Genomic DNA, 26,951 nt, shown 5'->3' on the forward strand with positions numbered 1-26,951 from the left:
CTGAGGAAGGAGAAGAGAGGAAGAAGAAGGGGCTCTTCCCAAGGCTTAGCTGTTTCTGCCCATTTTCTGTCCTGTGCACCATAGATGGAGGAACCCGTGCTCACCAGATGCCTCTCTGGCTGCCCAGGGCTTTGCCTTGATATTCTTCCTGAGATGGAGCGGAAGACTGAGATCTTGTGAGAACTGGAGACTTGGGCTACACTGTTAGACACGAATCCATGGAGAAAGGCTCAGAGTGTACCAGAGAAAGACAAAGAAACAGAAAACAACAAAAGCAAGCATGATGTGTCATACGGGGGTCGGCATGGAGGTTGGACAGTGAAGGGGACAGGAGCTGTCATGCCGTGAACAGGGACTTTGCGTAGTGGAATGCAATACTCTGCTTCCTCTTGCTATCTTCAGTAAAGTCAGCCTCACTTGCTTGCGGGCTGTGCAAATGGATTCTCAGGGGAAAGCGCTGTCAGTAAACAATGACTAGATACCAAGCCATGTCCTGTCAGCTCAGGGTGTAGGGGTCAGCCATCCGGGGTTGGAGTGGGCTGCAAGGAGGAATCAGAATAAGCCAGAAGAAAATTTGGAAACCATGTAGCCAGCCTCATCGCTTTACAGACAAAAGCGAGCCCAGGGTAGGAGTGGGGACCCGAAGGCTTCAGCGCCAGGTCTACTCTTTCCCAACAAGAACCAGCTTCCAGGCTCCAGCCACTTCAGAGTCCTAGCTGTGGATCTTAATTGAGAGCAACGTTTCTCAGGGTATTGTCCAGGGAATGCCGCCATCTGCTAACTAGCTTTGTGTTCTGTGTATCTACAATGTAACAACTTGCACATTTCTGGCCACCACCCCGCTTAACAACGGATGCTCACATTTAGTCATGCATCTGCCCGATGATATAAAGCTAAAAGCAGGTCGTCCTCAAAGATGCTGATCAATTGTTCTATTAGGGAGGGCCCACTGGTAACCTTCATGAAAGTTTCTGTGTTTGTTTTCTTATTGCTTATTTTCCTGGGAAGTGCAACGCCTCAGCCGCACGGCTGAGAGCACAGCTGACTGCGTGCGGATGACAGTGCAGGCGCTCTCTGGATGATTCTGTACTGCTTTTCCTTCACAGGCGTCACAGAACCCCGTAAGATGGGACAGGAGAAGGAAATGAAAAAGTTTTCATTCTTTAGAATGCACAGAGAGGGTTGGGGAGAGCCGACATGCTGGCTAGTTTTATGTCAACTTGACACAAGCTATAGTTATCTGAGAAGTACAAACCACATTTGAAAAAGTGCCGCATAAGATTGACCTGTCTGCGAGTCTGTGAGGTATTGTCTTGATTAATGGCTGACGTGGAAGTCTCCATCCCACAGGGAGTGGTGCCACCCCTGGGTAGGTAGACCTTGTTCTGAAGGCAAGACAATGTAGCTATACACTTCCTTAGGAGGTTTCTGAATATTGGTGAATCACATGAACAATGTTTTATGCAATGCTTACCGAAAAGGCACGCTTGATGGAGGGCACGTTGCTGAACGCAATCACCACCGGCACAATGTCCAGGGCACTGAACTCCATGGCAGCCGTGGTGATGGACTGGGCATCGGCCGACTGACCGCTGCTGAAAAACGTGGCGATTTTCCTCACGTGAGCCCCTGGCAGGGTTCGCTTGAAGACATTCCTAGAGATAAACCTCATGGCTTTGCCAATATCCCTGCTGTCAGAGGATCTCTCATAAGGAAGAGCTTCAATTTCCCTGAGCAGCTGGTCCTTCCTGTAGGTGTCTGAGAAGCGGATGACGTGCCTGGCGTGGGAGTTATAGGAGAGGATGGCAACACGTGCACCCACAGGGCAGCTGGTCTCCCTGACCTTGACATCCCTAACTAGGGAAACCATCATCCCCTTCATCCGTTCAAAGTCCTGCTCCGTGACATCCCGGGACTGGTCCAGGACAAACACCAACTCAGTTGGATGCACCGGGCACTCAGGTTTTTCTGAAAAATATACACATATACACACACACACACACACACACACACACACAAAATGCCTCTTATCATGTAGAACGCTTGCCTAAAAGCAACACATGCAAAACAAATATCATTTAAATGCTAACTATTCAAATATTTAAACATTAAATAATTAATAACCCAAATATTAAAACATATAAAATATTAAATCTTTACATCCTGAATCATTAAAATCGCTGTTCTAAAAGCTGGCTCTGCTCTCCTGAGATCAACATGAAAGAAAACAGTCCAAAGTCAGCATGATTAGGGATAAAATCTGTAAGTTCATTTCCAGTTCCTTCTAAACAGTAGGACCTTTTTGGCAATATCTTTTACCCTCCAGGAACTGGCTCAGAGGCGAAGACTTTTATGTCTGCACTTTAATCATGGGAAAACACAAACTGTTTTCACTTAGTGAGGAAAATAAGAACAAGGTAAAAAGGATTTTAAAGGGGATAACTATGGAAACTCCTTCTATAATTTTTAAAAACCCTGGAGGGTAAGGGTCTAGAGTGTAGCTTAGTCAGTATGGTGTCACCTGACAGGTGCATAGCCCTGTACCATATCACACAGATACAGCAGCTCATGCCTGTAATCCTACACTTGGGTGGTAGAGCCAGAAGGATCAGAAGTTCAAGGTCATCCCAAACTCCAGAGCTTCACAGACAAAAGGAACAATTCCAGGACCAGTTATAGCACATGTTGAAAGCCAAGCTGATCCATCTTGGGGGAGATGGGACAAAATGTATTAGCCTCTGAATCTAATTACTGGGATGAGCAGGTTTTTCAAAATCAAAGTATTGTTAATTTTACAATTAAAAGGTGAATGCTAACTAAGTGTGAATTTGGTGCTTCTAGCTTTGTGTTTGAGTTGTTTTGTACAGGGTACAAAACCCAGCAATGATGCCGGAATAATTTAGAGGTACAGGGAAGGAAAGGTTAACAGCACCGTCTGAAAGCACAGAAAAACTTTTCTTTTTCTAGGCAAAAAAATTACTTAAGGGCTAATTCAAAGTCTAGCCTTGAAGCCAACATACTGCTTCCAGGAGCCCCAAGGACTCTGGAGAGCACACTTTGATGGCTTCTGCCACCACAAATCAGGTGACATCTCTGTCTACATATCCACTACCCTACCAACTCATCCTCTGGCCTTGTCAATAATTAAAACTTTTTATTTGAAACTTCCTTATAATAAACAGATTAGCCAGACCTGAAGTCTATACATCCCAGTGAGTTTCTATACATTAGACTAGCCGCTCTGAAGCCGTGAGCTTCACATTGGATTTTGTACTTTCACTGTCAATTCTGTTTGTATCCACTTATGCACAAGAGAACCTACAAAAATCCACAACACAGTTCAAACTAAAAAAGCAACTAGCTTTATATCCTCTTCCATAACCGTGTCTTTACCTGCATCCGGTCCTTCTCACCGCCTAATATTTGCCATTTCTTGTTCTCCTTTCTGCATGTCATACAGTACCCCCAAGTACCTTTGTTTATATACATATATGACAGGCTATGAGGGAGAACATGATTTTCTGAGATTATGTGACCTCATTTAACATCGTGCATCGCAAGTCCATCTGATTTCCGCAAACTGATTTTCCTTCAGAGCTGACTTTTAGTCCATCCCGTATATTAGACAGCAACAACCAGCCTTCTGTAGCCTCTAGGCTCCGCCCCCATTTGTTTACTGTGCTGGTCCTCCCCATCACTGAGCCACAGGGTTAGTGGGCTCTGCTACTTCCTGGGGGGAGGGGATGTCTAGGTCTGCCCTGTTCTAAGGTGTTGGTATTTGAATTCCCCTGCTATGCACTTAGAAAACAGTGGCTCCTTTAGTCCTGACTTCAAGTTCACTGCTTCAGAGAGGAACACTGGTCCAAAGCATACCCATCCCCTGGACATGATTTGGCTGCAGTGAAGCCTGTGCCTTATCTCAGATTCTGAATTCTTTTGTTTTTTATCTAGACTCCCCTTGAGAATGGAAATGTGTGAGGTCGGGAATCTTGTTTGCTGTCAACTCTGTCCCTAGCAGAAAACAGGAGACTAGATTATAGGAGGCTTTCAATAAATCCGTGTTGAAAGAATGAATCAGCAGAGAGTAAAGGCTGGTGAATTTATATAAGGGGATATAAATGTGTATATACATATGTATATGTATATATTCATGTGTATGTATATATTTGTGTATTTATATCCGGCTGATAATGGGTTTATACAAATATATCATGCAATAAGCCTTGGCAAAACACATTAAAAATGAGACTAAAAGATACCGAGCCAGGTTGGCAATTAACATTAAGCACGAGCTACGGAAGTCTCGGCATTATCTCCACCGCACATCTTGCTCACTTGTTATCTGATCCTTTTTCCTTCTGCCCTCTGCCTCTTAATCACCGAACTACAGAGACTACATGACAGAGAGGGGGGAGAGAAAGGAGAGGTAGAGTGGGAAGAGAGACAAAGACAGGATGGGAGAGAGAAGATGAGACAAAGAGAGAGGGGAGGAGGGAGGAAAGATAATTTTTAAAAAATCAGATAGTGAGGCGAATGGTGATATATGCCATTAGAAAGTTATTGACAATGGAAGGGCCTCCCAGCGGGGAAGTTCAGCACTGATGGGTCATAGAGGCAAGGGTCTGCTGTGAGTCTGAGTAAAGGAAGCCTGGGTCCAAGTTCTACCATCTGGCAGGCAGCACCATGCTTGACCTCATCCTTCCAGACCGGGGGGGAGGGGGCACCTTAGAATTTGAGCAGAGCATGCGGTAAGGTAAATGACGATCACTCACCACGTCCGCCGGCTGGGGAAGAAGAACAAAAGGGAGGGGTTATTCCTTGGTGGACAAACAGGGTTCTAGAGTGCACAGGGAAAGCAGAGCAGTGAAATCCTGTCTGCTTGCATACAGAACTCAAAACCCAAGGCCGCAGACAGTCTAGAGAGAATGCAGACTGTGCCCGGCCTACATGCTGGTAAGCAGGATCCCCTCCAGAGGGGAGGAGCTAGGGGAAGCAGGACAACGTACAGCCATAAATCAGCACCTGCAGCCAGATGCCGGAGGTGGAAACCATGTCTGTGAGAACATGACATCGCGGAGCTGAACTCAACTGGGGAGTTAGAAGGATCCAGCCTCTCTTTATAATTTCTCATGTACAAACCTGTAGATGTCAACTATATATGTGCATACATGTATTGAATACACACATACATGTATGTGTCTTTTGTTGGGCTTTCTTATTTTTTTTTAAGGAGGCATAGGAGACCAAGCTCAGGACTTCTCTCACTTTCTCGTGGCCAGCTAAGGACTCTACCACTGTGTTACATCCTTTTGTCTTCTGCAGTGCTGGGGACTGAACCAGGCTCTTGCCCAAGCTAGGCAAGTGCTCCACCAATGACCTACATCCCGAGATCAAATATATACACACATATGCATGCCATGCAATTATGTGTGTACATATAAATTTGATGTCTCTATGCACACATAGTATATGTCTGCATGAGTTGAGTTTCCCTTATCTGAAAGGCTAGGACCACTAGTGTTACTGATTTCAGATTTTTTTTCAGTTTTGGATATTTATACATAAACACAGTAAGATCTCTTGGAGGCAGACTCAAGTCTCAAGACAAAAGTCCTTGTGTTTCGTAAACACTGACGTTGCGTAAGGTGAAGGTGACCTTATGCACTGTGTTTAGGCTGCTATGTTCTGACTACAGCTTGTCACACAAGGGCAGGTGTGAACTTTTCCACTTGTGACATTGTGTCAGGACTCAAAATGTTTGGGGGTTTGGGAGGGTCACCCTGTATAGGGACATGTTTTGTATCATATAATTAAAAGTGATACAAATACTCTGAAAGAAATAAATATTGGCTGGACCTGTAGTGACTGGTCACAAGTCATGCATAGTTGTTTAAATTTCAGATAATCAAATGAAAAATTTAGCTTCTAGGTGACATTCTTCACATTTTGGTGTCCAAAGCCACATGTGACTGGCAGCTGGGCCGCTGAGTGGTGCAGGGGGCACCTCCACCACGTCAGGTTGCTCTACTGGGCAGTGCTGCTTCGGGCCGCTCATTTGCAGAGGTTCCCTCCTCTGCAGGACCCAGCCTGGGAGGAGTCCTGACTATGCTCACATGGCCATGTGCTTTTATGTTCTAAGTCATACTCCTGAAGTAATTTTGTGTGCCAGATGTAATTTTGGACCAGATGTGCTAGATGGAATCCTCACACTTTGAAAGATCAGGCCCCACTTTTGGCTCTGCCACTCATGACTACTGTCCACTTGGTTCCCATGCTAGGAAAAAAAAAAAAAACTACCGCACTAATTCAACCTCAAAACGACCTATTTTTGTGGACTCAGGTACATGTTTTGATTCCCACCGGCGTTCCTTTCTGCTACGGAAAGGCAGAGTCCTGAGAAACTTGGCTGAATGGCTTCTAGAACCATTAAAGTTCTGTGGTTCTGGGCCTGGGGAGATGGCTCAGTGGTTAAGAGCATTTGCTGCTCTAGCACAGGACCTGGTTTGATTTCCAGCTGCTGTGTAACTCCAGTCTAGGGGATCCGATGCCCTCTTCTGGCTTCCACGAGCATTGCATGCATGTGTTGTGCAGACACTCGGGCTCTCACACATATATGAACATACAAATGTTTGCTTTTTAAAATCCGTGTGTTTTGGATAATGCTTTCTATAGAAATGGGCTCTGATTTATCTGGTTTTTCTCCCAAAAATGCCTTGAAGAAACTTTTAACTCTTCCTTTCAATTGCCGGGTTTACTCAAGAAGTACTGTGTATATTTCAATGAGCAGCTGACACAATGAAGGTGTGTGTGAATACAGAATTAAAACATTAGTTGATATTTATAATAATAAGAATATACCCTGTTACAAGGGTCTTAAATTCAAAGAGCTTTTGCCAAATCTGAATGCCTTTTTGCTTTTTATATTTTTGAGAGAGAAAATTATTGGCAGAATAAGCATTATTGTGAATTTTATAAGCCAATCAATCATTCCAGTCAATCTCACCTTTCCAGGAAAGGAGAAATAGAGCATAAACCAAAAGTGGGGCTTCCACCCACCCACTCTACCTACCCACCCTCTCACCAGGATATGTCACAGCTGCCTCTTCACACTGCTGAACCCAATCTCGTCAATTACTACCTGACATTAACAATCATCTTAAACTCAGCTCTGTATGACTCTTCTTTTCCCTGACTTATTTGACCATTGGGAAAGTTCTGACCTCCACCTTCCGTGGGTTTAAAGCCCCCAGTGTACATAACTGCACCGCACACGCGCTGGCAGCCAGAGAGGGAGTTGGTATGATAGAGTATGATAGGTTCCTCCCCTCCCTGTGGACTCAAAATTTACTCAAGCCATCTCTCATGACAAGAGACTGGTTGATCAACCACATCTGTTCTGAGACCTGAGTTCCCTGACTTCCTTCTAAGAAAACTGCGAGAATTGGGGTGGCGCGGGGGAGGGGGGCATTTTAAGCAGGGTACTTACGACTGTGGTCCCTCACGTACTGAATAAGATCGCATGTCTGTAGTTCAAAGAGAAAACATGGAGAATTAACCATGTCCCTGGGTCACGAAGTGTATACATGAAGCCAAAGGCGTGCTCAGGTTACCGTGGAATAGGAGATACTTACAGAAAATGAAGCCACTCCTCGGGCCCCTTTTATACCCTAGGAAAAGAAACAAGCAAACTTGTTTTAGGGCTGCAGACTAACGCCTCAGTAGCCAGGTCATGCACCAACGCGGCCCCGAGGAGCCCTTAGGAAAGGGTTTCCTCCTGGGGAGTTAAAGGGAGCAGAGAACACAGGTAGGGCACTCACCGCCCCGTGAAGAGAACACTGAGTGCACAGGCCTCCAAGGTTACGTTCCCCAAATCCTGACAGAGATGCCCAGAACCTGACAGAGCTGCCCACCTAACGGTGGCCCACAGATCTTCGGAGTGGGTGTTTCAGCTCACAACTCAGAAAGACCGAGCCACCTGCTCCCAGCTGCCTCTCTGTGCCCAAGTCTTGGAGTCTTCTACCCGATGTTGGATCTCCACCGTAGGCAGTGGTCAAAGCCGAGCTGAGAGCATTCCTATCCACGGCTGAGGCACAAAGGGGCTAGCTTCGAACACCGGAAGAGCTAATCTCAGCTTCTTTCCCAAACGAAGAGAGACACTCACCTTCCGTCCAGGGGGTCCTGGCTCCCCAGGGGATCCTGGATCTCCCGGCTGCCCAGCAGGAACCTCGAAGCAGAATGGATTCACTTTACAATCATGTTCTAGACAACATGTGAACGTTTTAAATGCAAACTTAAAATCCTGATACTATTTTAAAAATAGAGCTCTGAAAGCAAAACCATCCATCCATTTTCATCTTAGAAAATGGACAGATTTCTGAAACACACATAAGGGGACCCCCAGCAACAGCCTGTTCTTTAAACAGTTTACTGATCCATTGCTACTTTTCTTGTTCTATTGGTATTAAGATGTCTTTTTAAAGTCTGTTTTGTATCATACTTTTCCCCAAAGCCTCTATTTTGGCTTTGTTTCTGACATAAGGTCTTCCTATATAGACCAGACTGGCCTCCAATTCACTAATCTTGCCTCTGTCTCCCACACTCTGGAATGACAGCGATGTATTACCATGCCTGGCTCTCAGCTACCTTTTAAATTTACATACATACATATATATACATACATATTTCTGTTACTAAATATTCTTATACACAAAATCAGGTCTCATAGCTTCATGTATTTTACTTTGTGGAGATGGCATGATTTAATTAATTGGTTCCTTGCTGTTGGTATTTAATTTTTCTGCTGTTAATAAGCAATATGATTTTGAAGTTATGTCCACAATTCTGATGATTAGTGAAGATTACTAAGACTAGAATTGTTGGATCAAGAGAAAGTGGTTTTCTTAAGAACAAGAACTAAATTGAAACACAGACACACACACACTCAGACATATACATGCACACACAATTGTGATCACTTGCTAGTGTTTGGCTGGGGGCTTCACCCCAGCTCCTGGCATAAGCTTTCTCCCCTGGGAGTTGCCTCAGTCCAAACTCCACCTCTGAGAAAGCCCACCAAATGGTAATCCTTCACCAGGGAAGGTCAAACTACAGAAAAATCTTTAAGCTTCTTGTACTCAGCAGCAAACACTACTTCTAGGCTGGTGTTCTCCAAAGATTACAGAGAGACTTGGGACTGTCTGCAAAGCTAAAAAAGCTTTTTCATTTTTGCTCATTTATGCCCCTTAGGTCTGTCTATTGGCAGTTGATGACTTAAGGTACTGGTAGCTCATTACTTCATTTGTTAAGGTTCCTGCTAAAATACAGGTGTGCCTCTTTCACAAGCTTCATAGTCCAGGACTAACAGGTTTCAGATTTATCTTCAGAGGTTCAGGGTTTCCAATTCCCTTTAACTGTCTTCTAAAATGTTCCTACCTTTTAACCCAAAGCCATAGCCTTTTGCTATGACACCAAGATGTAAATCTGTTCTAGTTGTCTTGCAGATATCTACAGGTTCCTGGGAAAAAGTTCTGCTACTGTATAAAAATCAGGTCTGGTAAAAACTAACAGTCTCTAAAGGCTACTTTAACTCCATCCATTTTCAAGCATATTTTACAGGTCACTCCTGCTGTCTGGGCCAAGACCAACTTACAAAGCGATCTCCAGACAACACCAATACCCGCACCAGCCCCTGGCACTTCACCATTGGTATCAACTCTCCTGACTCAAGGACACCTGCCAACTAAAATCTGGTTTTATCTGCTCTTGTGTCCCATTTATACACCTGAGCCTCATCTGTACAACCAGGGCACATTTCTCTGTCCCATTCTTTCTGGCATCCCATGGGTATGAAGGTCTTTTGATGACAATTAGGGTATTTATCAATCTGATTACAGGAGAAAGTGGTGGCATTCAGGCACTCTCTCCTCTATTGCTAGGAGTCTTAGCTGGGGGTCATCTTTGTGGATTGCTTGAAGTTTCTTTCTAACCCCATAATGGCTCCCTCTATCAAGATATCTCTTACAGGCCGGGCGGTGGTGGCGCACGCCTTTAATCCCAGCACTCGGGAGGCAGAGGCAGGCGGATCTCTGTGAGTTCGAGACCAGCCTGGTCTACAAGAGCTAGTTCCAGGACAGGCTCCAAAAACACAGAGAAACCCTGTCTCGAAAAACCAAAAAAAAAAAAAAAGATATCTCTTACAATGCTCTCTCTAAATGAATTCTCAACAGAAGAATCCCAAATAGCCAAAAGACACTTAAGGAATTGTTCAACATCCTTAGGCATCAGGGAAATGCAACTCAAAATGACTCTGAGATGTCAGAACGGCTAAGATAAAAAAACACCGATGACAGCTTATGTTGGAGAGGATGTGGAGTAAGGGGAACACTCTTCCACCTGCTGGTGGGAATGCAAACTTATCCAGCCACTTTGGAAATCAGTATGGCGGTTTCTCATAAAACTGGGAATCACTCTACCTCAAGACCCAGTAATACCACTCTGGGGCAATAACCCAAAGGATGCTCAATCACACCACAAGGACATGTGCTCAACTATGTTCACAGCAGCATTATTCATAATAGTTAGAACCTGGAAACAACCTAGCTGCCCCACAGCTGAAGAATGGATAGAGAAAATGTGGTACATTTACACAATGGAGTATTACTCAGTTGTAAAAAAACAAAAAACAAAAAACAATGACATCATGAAATTTGCAGGCAAATGGAAGGAACTAGAAAACATCATCCTGAGTGAGGTAACCCAGACCAAGAAAGACAAACATGGTATTATTCACTCATACAAGGATATGAGATGCAAAGTAAAGGATAACCAGGCTACAATCCACAGTCCCAGAGAAGCTAGGGAACATGAAAGACCCTAAGAGGAACACATGGATAGCCCTAGGAAGGGGAAATTGATAAGATCTTCTGGGTAAACTGGAGGCAGGAGATAAAGTGAAGGGGAAAATTGATAAGAACAATAGATTTTGTTTAAGAAGAAACAACATTGTTTTCTTCATTCAGAATGCCTCTGGAGAGGAGGCTACAGAGACTTCTCAGAGGTTAAAAATCACCTCTCACTTTTCCAGAGGATCCAACTTTGGTTCCCAGCACCCATGTTGTGGTCTGCACACCTGTAATTCCAGCTTCAGGGGACCCAATGCTCTCCTCTGGCTTCTGCATGCAGCTGTACTCATACGCACATATCCACAGATAGACACATACACATAAGGTTTTTAATGCTACAGGATTTATATTCTTTACAGTAATAAGTGAATTTATCTAAAAATTAACTTATAAAATCATGGCCTGTGGAGAAGAATCATTAATGTCTCCACAGTGTCCAAATAATATTGACAGTATTAAAAAAAACAGAACTTAGTGACTTCATTTTATTTAAAAGGTATGTTTAGCTTCAAGAGAAAAGGGAGGCAAGTTGAATACTTTTGTCCATTTCTAATATTTTAACAATAGATTTTAGAGTAAAAATCAACAGGATAAGGAAAAAGAGGAAGCCTCAGTGTTTGGGAGCCTGGAAAGCAATCAAGTGTGTGTGAGATGGTACGGCAGATCTGAGGAACGTGGATCCTGAGCAGGTGGCAGAGAAGTCAAGAACCAGCATTGGGTCTCACATATTCCCAGAAGGCCCAGCTTCGGAGATCAGGTGACTCCAGAAGCAGAGGGGAAGTAAAGAGGCTAAATAAGGAGGATTAGTGGGGAAATCACTCTAAGAATTAACCACGCTCTGTTTTCACCAGGTAGTTGGATACACTTTTCTCCATCAGCAAAAACCAAAGAGAAAACAGGAGTGAGACTCTCAGTAGAGCTGAGAACCAGTGTTACCACTCTGAACCAGGAAACCAATGAAAATATGCACACTGAGTGAGTAAGAGCCTCTCATTGCCCTTGTGTCTTCTAGAAAACTGGCATCCAGATCCATGCTCCTCAGAAAGGAAGTTGAAGGGTTGTTAAGCAGAGAGGTCCATCAGATCATTGTACAGTGAATGCATATCTGACAAACTCCAATCGTGTCCTCCAGGTTCCCAATCAGACTTGCTGTACTCAATTCTCAATGTGAATGCACAGCTCATTCTTGAGACATATGAGAGATAAAAGTCAAAACAGAAGAAAAAAAAACTGAGGGAAACAAACTGTGTTGAGCAAAGAAGGCCCAAAATACTCATTTATAACTTCAGAGAGATAAGAAAAAAATGCTTAATCATGAAACAAGAATAGTATAATACCGAAAAGGAACAGATTTTAGCAATAAAGGTAAAGTATAGGATATATATATATATATGTATATATCAAGAAAGCATCTCAGAAATGAGAGAAAAACATCAAAGAGATGTTAAAAAATAAAATAGATACAATAAGAAATAAACTAAAGGACTATATTATTACACTGAATGATAGGTATTTAAAAAATATAAAATAGAGAACACTAGAGCCAAGTGGATACAAACCAACAAATGAATAATCATTTTCTAGAAAAAAAGGGCACACATTTCTAGGGCCAAGGGGCCTGTTTAATACCCAGGAGAAATGGATAAAAATGGGCCATGTGCCAGATTGCAAAACCCATGGCAGATCGAAACGCTAGTGACCAAGGGGCCATCTTATGGGGTTCCAGAGAGAAAACACTGACTGATAGGAATCTGGATGGCCTTGGACTTCCCAAAGCAACAAAAGAGCCCAGAAATAACAGAAAACATAACTGCTTTCAAAATTCCAAGGAAGTGTGTCCAGCCCAGAGCTGTGCACAAGCCAAAATATTGACACATCTGGAGGTAACAAAAATCATTTTCAGATGCTGGTGGTATCATCAATTATTCCTGCCAGTCATCTCCTCTTAGCAGCGGGTCATGTTTGCACGTGAAATGACCTCTCCCCCGGCTTATGTTCTGAACTCTTGGTGTCCAGATGCTGGCCTTATTCGGGGAGGTTTTGGAAAATTTAAGAAGTCAAGCTTAGCTGGAGGAAGTAAGTCACACAAAGGTACGTCTGAGGAAGTAAGTCAGTAAGTCATGCAAAGGACAAAAGTGTGCCTTAAAGCTTAGACTGGGACCTCAGTCCTCTGTTTTCCTCTCTTCCTCACCCATGAGCCTCCAAACATGAACCAAATGACCACAGACTGAATCCTCTGATACTGGGAACCAAAACAATCCGCCTCCACAGTGATAAGGTTCCTGGCAGAGGTTTCTGTGATGGGAAGTCCAGGAGGAATGAGAGGGGATCTCAGAACCTGGTGCAGGGCGGCTGCAGAGTAGCAGTGGACACCAGGCCTGCTGCACACGCAAATGTCTTCAGAGAGTATGAAGATCAATGTGAGGTTAGCAGAGGGAACCCCCAACTTTATAGTAGAAAATACCTTCACCTTAATACTCAAACATCAAAAAGCAGGAATGCAAACAGACTGCCAATTCTAAAACAATCACTCATGATGAAAACCATATTTTGGAGACAAGGAAATAGGAGGAGGTAGGGAGAGGGTGGGACTGCTATTTTCTTTTGTGCTGAGGGGAGAGGGGTGAAGTTAGGGCCTTGGGTACAGCAGACAATCACTCTACCTGATGAGAGCCATGGTCACAGTCTGGGACCCCCTCTCTTTAAATTGATTTTTTTAAGGTGATAAAGGGAAGCCATTTTAAAGTTAGGAAACTTAACATGTTGCCTGACTCTTTAAGCAGGAGCATCCATCAGGAGAGGTTTTGCCACCTCAGAGGATGAGTTTCTGAAGACATAGCAGGTTGCTCTCACTAGGGAAGGCAGGCGATGATGGTTGGAGTCCAGTGGAAGGCTCCAAGGATACAATTGAACAGCCCACACTGCCCAGGGGCAGCCTCCCCAGTGAAGGCTATCCAACCTCAGCTGGCGATAATGCCCAGGTCCAAGGTCCCTGCTTGAAACCTGCTTGAAGATTTTTTTTTTTTTTGCTTTTTTTAAAGAAAAATATCAAGGTGAAGATTCCGTGAACTCCAACTTAGAATAATTCCAAGAGACCTGAAAGACTTTCATAATTTAAGGCTAAATCTTTCCAGAGAAAACATTTGCTCTTCCAGGAGAAAAACCTGGACATTTTCAATGTTTAAACTCCAATTTCCAAATCCAAATATTACTCATGTCAAGGGGTGGGGGAGGAGGCAGCTGGAGAGGGAAAAACTAGTAAGTTCCAACAGTTCAACATGGAGAACAAGGAAGGAACCAAAAATGTGTTTTGCAGAGGCCCAGACACCGAGCCTGCATGGCTATCATTGGTTAAGTACATTAAAAACCCATGAATGCGCCATCACAGGGAGGGGCCCCAACAAATGGCTGAGCTTGTTAGCATGCTGCTGGTGTCCAAGGCTAAAGCACCCCATTAATAAGCCAAGGGAAATGATCCAGAGATGTTTCAATGCGCATGACATCTGGCTTAATTTGAAAGCCTTTTCTAATTATTTTCCTAATTATCTTCATCTTCATCAATGCTGAGGGCAAAGTGATAAAGGATTGCCTTCCGAAAACAGAGGAGGAAGAGAATCACAGCTGGAAACAGCCCCACCCCCACCCTGGGGAGCAGCAGGGGGAAGAGGGTGTTCCTTGTTTTGAAGCCTTAAAACCTCCAAACATGATCCCTATACATAAAGTTCTTATTACAGTGTGTAGAGAAAGACTAGATCAACAGTAAAACTGACCGTGAAGACAAACTGGAAAACCATCTCAAGTATGTATTTTGGTATCAGGGTTTTTCTAAGACCTTGCTTATGGACAGGGTCATAGACAAGTTTTTTTCCCAATCAAGGTTCTTCAGAAAGAAAAGAGGCAAAGACTTTTTTGAGACAGAGTTTCTCTGTGTAGCCTTGGCTGTCCTGGAACTCACTCCGTAGACCAGGCTGGCCTGGAACTCAGATCTGCCTGCCTCTTTCTCCTGAGTGCTGGGATTAAAAGTGTGCACCACCACTACCCAGCTGAGGCAAAGACTTTGAGAGACAGTTTTGTTGGGGGGCGGGGGATGGAATTTGTTTTGTGTTGCCACTCAGCTCTGAGACTGCCATTGGAGTCTGACCTTGGTTCAGAGTGTGGAGTCCACATTCAGCTGGCCAGAGTGGACCATAGAGTTTTCTGGATGACTCAGAGGTAGCTAGAGCGACACACAGAAGGAATAAGGAGAGGCGAGGGAGATGTGTGGGCCTTTTTGATCAGGGGATGTGGAAAATGAGTGGGTGATCATTTCTCTGTCTTCCCTAATATTTAACTCCTGAGTTTTATTAAAGTCGCAGTAACAGTTGACCTAAGAGTGGCTCATGACAATAAAATCTCAGTTAAACAGATCTAAAACCAATAAATGCAAGTGTTCCATCTTCTTTTATATCCCCTTCTTCTGTTCTCTGGAGACATGGGTGTTAACAAAAATATTAATACGAGTCGCTCTGCCAACACAAAGAACTCCAATTAAATCAGATTAGACCAAATTAAATGCTCATGTTTAATAAATGGCACATTCCCAAGTGGCCTGGAGCATGGCGGGGGAAGACAGAGGGAGCTGCACACGCAAACCCAAAATCATGTGTCCCTTTTTTTCAGCGCAAGCCTAAATACCCTGTGGGAATGATCCTGACCATCCCTGGGGAGGGGTCAGTGCTTGGCAGACTGGGAGTTGGAGTTCAAGTGCTTGCCAGGCTGGGGTGAAACTTCCAACTCAATATTGCTTTCCAGCCTCTTTGGATTTAGGGGTGTCAGAGGGCTGGGGTCTCATTTTTATCTAGCCCAGGAGAGCCTTGAGCTTGAGATCCTTCTATCTGTGTGTTCCTAATACTGATAAAAGGCACATGCTACCACCTCCATTTCTAACCATCTATAACCTGAGGAGACTGACCCTGTGGCACATGCCAGAGAGTTGTGTTTACTGTCAAAGTATCAGGAAATACTCAACTCTCCCATAAACTTATAAAGACATGTTCGGTTTGACACCCAGAAATATGGTAAAACTCAGAAAACACCTGGCAAGCGAGGAGAGGACCTTTTAATAGACACCTTATTAAAAGCAGTTCAGCAAAAGTTTTGATAGTAAAAGCAAGATGTTAATGGGTATTAGTCTTCATCAGGTCTGCCAGGAAGACTGGATTAAACTGATTTTTTTTTTTCAGTACAAGAACCTGCTTTGGCACAGAAATTCCTTTAAAACGTCTTATTTCCATGGTTAAGAATGATACACGGACCACCGACTGGACAAATGTGTTCACTAAAACAGTTCATTGCCTTCCTGGTGGCATTGGGAGAGGAGTGCCAGGTCTACTTTTTATTACACATGTAGACCTTACCCAAAATTGTACACATTTTCAAATTTGTTTTGTTTTTGTTTTAAGAATAGGTAACAATGCTAATGACCATTAACACAAAAGGGGATCTGCCGAGGTAGCTGGAGTTGGGGGATGAAGAGATGGCTCAGTTGATGAAGTGCTCACTGTGCAAGATGAGGACCTGACTTAACTCCTAACACCGTATACGAGCTGTTCACAGTGGTGCATACCTATAATCCCAGAACCAGGAGGCAGAGGCAGGCTCCCTTCCCTGGGCTTTGCTGACCAATCAGTGTATGGTGTAGGAGGCCCTTCTGTATTTGTATTGCTTTCATTGGTTGAATAAAGAGACTGCCTTGGCCTTTTGATAGGGCAAAAACTTAGGTAGGTGGGAAAGACAGAACTGGATGCTGGGAGAAAGAAGGCAGGCAGAGAGAGCCGCTATGGAGTCGCCAGAGTCAGACATGCTGAATCTTTCCAGGTAAACCACGACCTTGTGGTGACATACAGATTATTAGAAATGGGTTGAATTAAGATGTGAGAGCCAATAAGAGGCTAAAACTAATGGGCCAGGCAGCAATTTAATTAATACAATTTCCGTGTGATTACTTCGGAGTTAGGGTAGCCGGGCGGCAGGAGGCAGCCCGCTCCTCATACAAGTGTAGCTGAACTGGTAAGTATCAGGTTCAGTGAGAGACCCCGTCTTAAACAATAGGAAGGAGGGGATGGAGAGATGGCCCAGCAGTGAAGAGCACCTGGCAGCTCATAACCGCATGTAATTCTAGTTCCAGGAGATCTGATGCCCACTTCTGGTCTCTGTGGGTAACAGGCATGCACGAGTATGCTTACATACATGCAAACAAACACTCACATACTTAGAATAGTTTTTTAAATATTAAACAAACATGAAAAGCAATTGAAAAAGACACCTAACATTGATATCTGGTCTCTATATGCACACATACATGAATATGCACCTGGCATGTATGCATATACGCACACACTCATCATACATATGAACATAATCTCTCTTCCCCTGCCCCAAACATCCACACAAAGCATCTGAAGTTATCCTCTGAATGGATAGCTTACCATTCTACCTCTGGCTCCCTTGGGACCAGCCTCTCCTGGCTCTCCAGGATCCCCAGTCTCACCCTGAATAAATATATCAAAATGAAAATAAGAATCACATTGAAATCAAACACAAAGGTCTCAGGGGCACATCTATATTTGTAAACTGACTCAGACGTAAAGCCATATACATTTTGCCTTGTGTGATCTCTCCACGGCACACCGTCTGATCACTGGCTCACAGTTCAGTCTTCCAGACCAAAACTCAGGCTCCTCGGAGAACCAAGGGCTCCTTTTGTTTGGTCTTCTGACCTTACCGACCTTACCGCACACAGGGCCTGACATTTACGGAGTTCAGTACAACTTTCCAGAGACACTGAAAGCATCAAGGTGGAAGTTATCACTGCTGCTCATCACGTGACAGCAGTTTTTATAAACACACCGGGGAAACTCAAGCCAGGCAACATCTCATCATCTGGTTTATTTCTCTATATTTTACTTCCCTTTAAGCCAGCGGTTCTCAACCTGTGTGTCCTGACCCTATGGGGGTTGAATGACCCTTTCACAGGGATGGCCTAAGAACATTAGAAAACTCGGGATATTTACAATTTTTAACAGTTATGAATAACAATGAAAATCATTTTATGGTTGGGGTCATTCACTACGACATGAGGAACTGTTTTAAAGGTTGAGAACCACTGCTTAAGCGATAAGAAAATTAGAGTAGGAGAATATTTGAGAAAACTTTCAAAACGGTCATCTTTCTCCCTTTACCTATACATTAAAAAACTTGAAGTGGAATATTTTAAAAGTTCTTATGTTCCTAAACAAACAGTTCATATTATAACTTGACGGGAGCAACCTGTCTCTTTCCTGTGCTCCCTCACCGTGTGGTAGGATATTATTCCTCACTAACTGTTCTAAGACACAGTCCCTGGCTCTGGACTGTGAAGTACACGTACCTTCGGTCCAATTTCTCCAGGGAATCCTTCTTGCCCCTGCAATCAACAACAGAGGAAGTCAGTACATACACACTTGGCCCAAGTAGATTTGTTTATATTGACTTTAGTTCTGCCACCTTCTTTGTTCACATGTCTGTACACCAAGGAAGGGCTGAACCCCCTGGAAACCAGGCAGCACTATCGGAGAAACCATTTCCAGTTTCTAAACCTGGCTACTCATGGGCACATAAGCAAGATGGAAGGCTAAGAGGAGAGGCAGAAAGTATTTGAGGAGAAAGTGATCTGGGGAATTACAAACGGCCTGAGTCTTCTCCAAGGGCATGTGACAGGGGGTTACTTGGCCACGTGTCTCCGAGTGATGAGTAACCTCTCTCAAGTGGGTTTCAATGGACAGGTTTAGGAAGTCAACGGAGTCCAGACATGCCATTCAGCTTAGGGTCCCCTGCTTACCTTACTTTGACCAAAGACTCATTGAAAAGCCTTCCTACCCTCATTTGTGTATTTTACCTAAACTAAGTTGCTTCTCTTTTGTACGTCCACGTATGTGTGAAGGGGTGCACACTCATTGTGCCAGGAGAGTCAGAGGAGGTTACCATGTGTCTTCCTCTGTCACTCTCGCCATCTTAGTTTGGAGACAGGGTCCCTCACTAAACCTGGAACTCACCGTTTTGGCTAGGCTGGCCAGAAAGCTTCCAGATTCTGGCTATCTCTACCCACCCCGCCATGCTGGGGTTAAAAGCATCACAACCATGGCCAGCATTTCCATGGGTACTAGAAATTTGAGCTTAGGTCTTCTTGCTTCCATGGAAATCATTCTTACATGCAAGGCTGTCTCTCACCCTCTAAATTTTATTTTAGCCCTTTCAAGCTGTTGACAAACCTGTTATGACCAGTGGTACCAGAGTGGCTGGAATTTACACATCAATGCCCACTCCCATCTTCTTCCCCATTTCCAACTTCTAATTATCACTAATCTACAAAAACATAAACTTTTTATTCTGATGTAAAAGAAATTCTTACATATGTAAAATTCAAAAGGCAAAAAGAAGAAAAATGACCTGAGTCTTCCTACCCAGAGTTGTTATATATCCCTGTTCTAGCTCCTTCTGGCTTTTAAAAATGCATTTTCAGCATGAGGGTTCTTCTCAGTATACCTTGACCCTTTACTTGAAGTTTCTATGTACAATTTTTTTTTTTTTTTTGGTTTTTCGAGAAGGGTTTCTCTGTAGCTTTGGTGCCCGTCCCGGAACTAGCTCTTGTAGACCAGGCTGGCCTTGAACTCCCAGAGATCCGCCTGCCTCTGCCTCCCGAGTGCTGGGATTAAAGGCGTGTGCCACCGCCCGGCTTCTATGTACAAATTTTAAACAGAGGTCTCAGAAGATGACTCAGTGGGTAAAGTGCTCAGTCTGCAAGAAGGGGAATCTGATCCCTGGCCCTCTGGCACCCTGGCAGTGGTGGATAAAGACAGGATAATCTCGGAGGAACTAATGGCCAGTCCAGCCCATCAGAGAGCTCCATGTTTAGTGAGAGACCCTGTCTCAAGAAATAAGGTGGTATAGTATATAGGAAGATCTACCCTGCCCCACTGCCTGCTAACCTCTGGTCTCCACATTCACATATGTGGGCCCATGTTGTCTCTCCCATGTCCACACATATTTTTATAATAAACTTCATATGTATTAATTTTATAGAGTCTAATGTTCAATGTCACAGACTATTAAATATTTCCCTTTCTGTGGGATACAGTATTCAATTATTCTATATTCTAAAACATTATTGAAATCTCTCATTTTTGAGTTTTAATTTTCAAAAATCTTTAGCAGTGTGGTTTCTCCTCCCAACACCATGTTGGATTGTGGGTGGAGATCCCTCTTTTGTTTCTCCTTTGGCAGCTGCATGGCATTTCTCTGACTCCGCTTATTGTCTCTATATATCTCTGCCAGCCTTGCTATATTCTGCCCTGCCATAGGTCAAAGCAGCTTTATTCATTAACCAATAAGAGCAGCACACACACAGAAGGGCATCCCACATCATCATCATCAGCACATACACAGAAGGACATCCCACATCATCATCAGCACATATACAGAAGGACATCCCACATCAGCAGCACATATGCAGAAGGAGGACATCCCACATCATCATTATCAGACATATGCAGAAGGACATCCCACATCAGCATCATCAGACATACGCAGAAGAACATCCCACATCGTCAGAAGCAGCACATACACAGAAGAACATCCCACATCATCAGCACATACATAGAAGGACATCCCACATCATCATCATCAGCACATACACAGAAGGACATCCCACATCATCAGCACATACACAGAAGGACATCCCACATCAGCAACAGCACACACACAAAAGGACATCCCACATCAGCAGCACATATGCAGAAGGACATCCCACATCAGCAGCAGCACACACACAGGACATCCCACATCATCATCAGCACACACACAGAAGGACATCCCACATCATCAGCACACACAAGAAGGACATCCCACATCATCATCATCATCACACACACAAAAGGACATCCCACATCATCAGCACATACGCAGGACAGCCCACATCATCAGCAGCAGCACATACACAGAAGGACATCCCACATCATCTCAGCAGATATACGCAGAAGGACATCCCACATCATCATCAGCACACACACAGAAGGACATCCCACATCATCAGCACACACACAGAAGGACATCCCACATCATCATCAGCACACACACAGAAGGACATCCCACATCATCAGCACACACACAGAAGGACATCCCACATCATCATCATCAGCACACACACAAAAGGACATCCCACATCATCAGCACATACGCAGAAGGACAGCCCACATCAGCAGCAGCAGCACATACACAGAAGGATATCCCACATCATCTCAGCAGATATACGCAGAAGGACATCCCACATCATCAGCACATACACAGAAGGACATCCCACATCATCATCAGCAGCAGCACATACACAGAAGGACATCCCACATCATCAGCAGCACATACACAGAAGGACATCCCACATCATCATCATCAGCACATACACAGAAGGACATCCCACATCATCATCAGCACATACACAGAAGGACATCCCACATCATTGCATCATCCCCTGAGGGACTCCACTTGGAGCGTACTGATCCTGTCTACTATTTTAGACTTCATATCTCTAAGATCTTTATCATGGATCTCTAACTTTTTTGTTCCAGAAAAAGTATCTTTATATTTTCTGAGCATTTTGTAATAATAGTTGGGTATTTTTCATGAAAATTATATGTGGACACACATAAGTATGGGGGTCTGTGCATGCTGTGTGTGTAGGTGCATGCAGACAGGGATGGGGGAGAACCTCGAATGGTGGGTGGCCTTCAGGTACCTTATGCCTTTATTTTCAGGCAGGGTCTCTTGCTGGCCTTGAGCTTTACCAAGTAGGCCAGACTAACTGGCCAGCAACCTCCAGAGGGCCACCTGTCTCTGGCTCCCATCACCGCTGGGATTACAGGTGTCCACTACATCAGCTGTTTACATGAGTTCTAGGGACTGAAGTCAGGAACTCATGTTTGCAAGGCACATGGTGCTTTATTTACCAAACCACCCTCCAACCACTTATGATGATAATTTTAAAGTGGTTATTATTAGCATATCAAAATCACTGCCTTTAGTCAGCTGACTTCTTTTCAGGTATTTCCATATCCGGCAACAATATAATCACTTTTAAGTTACTGTTTGGGCAAATGCATTAAGAAAATGCTACAAAATTTCTCACTAATGGCTGAAGGAATCATAACAATAGGAAGACAAAATGTGAACTGGCTGCTGCGTCAAACTACACACAGAACCGCTAAGACTAGAGGCAGTTCAAGCTGGAGCATGCCAGGCCGTGTTCCACAGCCACACAGCACAGGAAAACACAGAGTATTCATTTTCAACTTTCAATTTTCACCTGCCCTTTGGAACCATGGTGTGATTTCTCCCATACTGTCCAGAGGACGTCAAAGAGTGAACTATCAAAATAGATTTCCAATGGAACGAGATTAATTACAGGTTGCCTTTTTTCTCTTAACCATGGCAAGCCAAACAAGCAACCCAAAGCGCATGGACTAGGTCCAGCTTCAATGGGTGTGACTTACCTTTGTCCCTTTGCGGCCAATGCTCCCATATCCCGGGCTGCCGTCATCACCCTGTAAGCAACAAAACTAATCACACACAGGTAGACTAGAAATAGAGATGGGTTTATTTACAGGAGAACATGGCTGGTAGATTTTTGGGTTTAATCAGGGACAACTAGGCAGCAGGGTCCTCTAGCTGGTGGGTGACAGGGACACTAAAGATGGTGCTAAAAGCTCCTGAACCATAGACTTAACAATTAGAGCTACTTGTGTAGTTGTGAATGTCAAGAGAATACTCTGGGCATCCTGGAATCTTCCAGGAAAGCCAGGCAGCATTCTTAGCCAACTCTTTGGAGAGCTTCTGTATATTAACACTTCAGCTCCAATCTATTTTCAGGACACTGAACAAAACAAACACTGCAAACCGCCCGCACACTGACTACTGTCCGATGCTTGTAGAAGCCCTGGGCCCTGTGGGGAGGATGGAACAGCTTCTGATAAAGAGGTCCTGCAGACAAAAGGTCAGAAGGGGTCATGAGAAGATGCTACATGGAAAGCTTACTCTGCTTTACCATCTCCTGAGAAAAGCTGCCTTGGAAAAGCTGGTTAGTCTGAAACGACTGTGATGCCCGGCTCAGTTACAGCTGGGACTCTCCAAGGCTAGACCGAGACAGTGTCTCCAAAGCTCTTCTGAGCATCCCTCAGAAATGTGGCACAGGCACCTTCGTCCTGTGAGGTGAATGTTGTCCTCTAGAGGTCGTGTGTTTGAACACTTGGACCTCAGCTGGTGGTGGAATCTTCATGGGTGGAGTCTTGGAGAAAGTCAGCCATTAGGAGGAGACCTCAAGGTTTTATAGTCCAGCCCACTTCCTGTTCATTCTCTGCTTCCTGACTACAGAAGTCATGTGACCAGGGTCCCATGCCATTGCCTGTTTTTCTTCCTGGCCATGATGGATCTAGACCCCTTGACATGTAAGCCAAAACAAACTTTTACTTTGCTGTTCCTTCTTAGGAAAGTAACTAATTCATTACTGAAGTAAAAGGTTAAAAAGACTTGGTCAAAGGTAGTGAAAGCCAACCTACCTGTAAGCCCCGAGGACCTGGAAAGCCAGCAGCTCCCTTGTCCCCTGGATCCCCAGGTTCTCCCTGTTCAATAGAAAAATGAAACAGGTCCTACGTCAGTTGTTTTATTAGAAACAGGATCTCATTCTGAGTCCCAGGTCAGCTTTGAATTTGTGGCAGTCCTACCCCAGCCCATCAGTGCAAGGATGGCAGGTACAAATCCCCACACCCGACTTCCATTAGGTTGTTTGTGTAAAGGCAAATCAGAAATCATGGCACCAGGCACTGTTTAAGTCCCATGTGCCCCAGTAACGGGTTTGTATTCAGGGTTGCATACTGTACGAATGACAGGTAAGGAATGGCTATGGCTGGTCAAAGAGGCCTCCTCCATCCATCACATGTGCACATGTGTGTGTTTCCACGGATGTGGGCATAATACATACGAAATGAAGGTACTCTGTAGGGTAGGATAGAAAGAACCAAGAAAGGGTCACAGAGATGGATGGCACTCAGAGCTAGGGGAGAGTGAAGGAAGAGAGATAAGCAGGGAAGCCAGGCACATCAAGATCGTTATTAAAAATGGGAACTTTAAGGTTGGGTGGCTAAATTAGGAGCAAGACAAGTGCCCCAGTGCAAACCAAAACCCCAGCAGACTGGCTTCTTGTGTCACTACTGACTGAGATGAACTCCTACCCAGGCTATACTCTAGTGCGTTTTAACTCAGCGATCCTGCGCTCTGTGTCTAGCTCTACCAGTAACTGAGGAACCAATTATTTGGCCCTAGGAAAGACATCTGACTTCCCTGCTTTCCTGCCTTAAAGTGGATGTTCTTGAACTTGAGTCAGGTGGGAGGCTTTGAAGCACATATTGTTGACTACAGCATGAGATTCATTCAAAGGGGATTGGCCTTTGCACGTAAGTCCTAGATGCTTGTGGGAGCACAGGTGACCCCGAGGACACTCTGAGAAAGCAAGTCCTGGGGATGGCGACCTCCATCACCCCCTCCTATTCTGCATCACCTCCCTATTTCAGAGCCTGCATTCACAGTTCTCACACCCATGGGGTGACCTTTCTGTTCTTCAAGATGAGACCCTCAACAGAGAGGAAGCTGGACCAATACGACACCAACCAGGTGGTCAGGGTCAGCAGCCATAGAAATAAGGCCACGCTGTGTGTTCTAGCCTTGATAAGATGCAGTAAGAACAGCACTGTATCCCTACGTTCTCCTTCCTCAAAGCCCACAGACCCGGTCTAGTCAAAACTATCAGACAAGCTCTAATTGGGAGCCATTCCACAAAGTACCTGACCGATGCTCCTCAAAGCCATCAAGGTCACTCAAAAACAGAGTCAGGAAAAATCTATGGAGACATCACTTTTGGGGAACTCCTGGGGACCTGGAACCAAGACCAAATACTAGGGGGAAACAAGGGACCAAAGAATGGGTTTTAATGAATACAGTGCATCGGTATTGGTGGTCCTCTGTGCCCAGCATGAGTGACCGCAGCCAACAGGTCAGGGGGGAGGTAAATGTGTGGGGTGCTGAGGACTCCTGAGGACTCGGTCTCTCTGTACCACCATTCTGCACATCTAAAACTATTCTAAACTAAATGTTTTATTTTCTTAGAAAGCAAGCTCATCTTCCTTCATGACCCCATGCACATTTTCCCAAGTAGCTGAGGTTGGTTTACAAGCCATGGTAGACGATTAGCTTGCCAGAGATCTTCCTTGACTGTTTGCACTCAGACCTCTAGGCTAATCCATCTGCTGGCCTCACAGCTGAGTATTTGTGTAGGTCATCATGGGAAACAATTTTGCTAATTTTTTTTGACAGTAGTAAGATTCCTTCCTGGATCATGATGGGGACATTTTCATGGCACTGAGTGGCTAAGATGGTGAACTATATGCAACGATAAATCAGACACATACACACATGTGCGTGTGCGCACGATGCGCGCGCACACACATATATACACACACACACACACACGCACACTGTGGAAGGGTTGGGCTGTGTCTATACAACCACTTGGAAACAAGTAGACAGCCCTGTACCAGAGACTGAGGAGGATCCAAGCACAGACTACCTTGCTCTTTATGTGCCCGCCAGACAGGAAATTTCTCAGGCAAATAATTATTCTTCAAATAATTCCTCCTAGGATGCTCTAAAGCCCAGGCCTTCCTGCCCATTCCTACCCCTCCCCATTTTCCTGCTCTGCTTCTTCAAAGTGTTTATCTTCCAAAGGCCTCTCAAAGCATGAGTCCTCTTTGATGTCTCCTTCTCCAGCAGAGAAATACTCCTAGCCACTTTGTTTAAACCTCAATTTCCAACCTCTTTCCCCTTATCTCCCTTACGCCAGAGATGGCTGTCTTCAAGATGTTCTAAATTCTTTGGGCCTGATTTCATGCTCTATGTATCTTGCTCCTAGAATTGCATTCATTCATAAATACTAAGTTCTTGGTCCAGCCAGGCTGTGTTTTGAGCACTAGAGATACAATTGTGACCCTGCTTGCCTATACCCAGTTTTCCAGCACAACAGAAGCCTGAGCCTAAGGTTCACATGAGAGGTAGGAAGGAAGGGATGGTACAGAGAGGACGGGAGAGCAGCCTTCCTCCCCTGAGAGCCCTCAGTTGAAGGGGGTGTAGCCCCTCGTGCGATTATGCTACACTGGAGTCCCTGACCTCATCCTGGTCCACACCCAGGTCCTTAGAGATCTCTGGCTCTCCAAGCATCAAGCCAGAGCTTTAGGGGCAACAAGATGTGTTTTCCTTTGTGTTGAAAGGGCTCTGGCTCATCCAGCCAGCCACAGCTCTCTCGGGTAGCACAAACTTGAACATCGGAGGGATTGAGTTAGAGAATGTGACCTACTTTATTTCCTTGGCTTCCCAAGTGGCCTTGATTCCCCGCTTGTCCTCCAGGTCCTGGAGGCCCCTGGAACGAAACAAGGATGGAAGGCAGATACAGCGAGACAAAGCGCAGCTTTCCCTCAACACTTTACACTTCTACAGAAAATGAAATACAGATGGGAGAAGACTTACGGGCTGAGCTGATCCTGCTCTGGAAAAAAAAATATATTGCGGCTGTCAAATAAAGACTAATAAATAAAGGAAAATTAATAAGTAACCCCGGCCAGATGTGGCCTAAATGATTACACTTCCTTGTGAGTCTAGGTTCCCACTGTTTCGCTCAGGGAACAGATGTTGCTGAAGTGTCTAACATTTAAAAAAAAAGCTTCCCAAAGGGTTGTTCTTCAAAGAAGGCTTTCTACAACAGGCAAGGACTAATTTTTGTTTGTTGTTTTTTAAAGGCATATTTATCTTCATTTGCAAACCGTGAAATGTGCCTTCGAAAGCTCAGAAAGTTTCACTAAAACCAACAAGCACTGTGACAAAAGTGTGTCTGTGGGCACAGGCTAAAGCTTCTGAAACGGTTTTCAGAAAGTGCTAGCAGAC

At 44.5% G+C, this 26,951-nt stretch overlaps 1 protein-coding gene across 1 annotated transcript in view; it reads right to left on the reverse strand.

Annotated features, from left to right (window-relative positions):
- Positions 1-26,951, reverse strand: part of Col6a6 (collagen type VI alpha 6 chain) — a 145,538-nt gene that overhangs the window by 18,150 nt on the left and 100,437 nt on the right. Inside the window, exons 25-34 of the mRNA XM_057768412.1 lie at positions 26,368-26,430; positions 23,522-23,584; positions 22,460-22,510; positions 18,310-18,345; positions 17,369-17,431; positions 8,162-8,224; positions 7,632-7,667; positions 7,487-7,523; positions 4,773-4,784; positions 1,475-1,968 (exon numbers count right to left, since the gene is read on the reverse strand). Of these exons, the coding sequence (XP_057624395.1) occupies positions 1,475-1,968; positions 4,773-4,784; positions 7,487-7,523; positions 7,632-7,667; positions 8,162-8,224; positions 17,369-17,431; positions 18,310-18,345; positions 22,460-22,510; positions 23,522-23,584; positions 26,368-26,430 (918 nt within the window). The remainder of the gene's footprint in view (positions 1-1,474; positions 1,969-4,772; positions 4,785-7,486; positions 7,524-7,631; positions 7,668-8,161; positions 8,225-17,368; positions 17,432-18,309; positions 18,346-22,459; positions 22,511-23,521; positions 23,585-26,367; positions 26,431-26,951) is intronic.

Source organism: Chionomys nivalis, chromosome 4 (genome assembly GCF_950005125.1).
Source record: "Chionomys nivalis chromosome 4, mChiNiv1.1, whole genome shotgun sequence".
Classification (NCBI taxonomy): Eukaryota; Metazoa; Chordata; class Mammalia; order Rodentia; family Cricetidae; genus Chionomys; species Chionomys nivalis.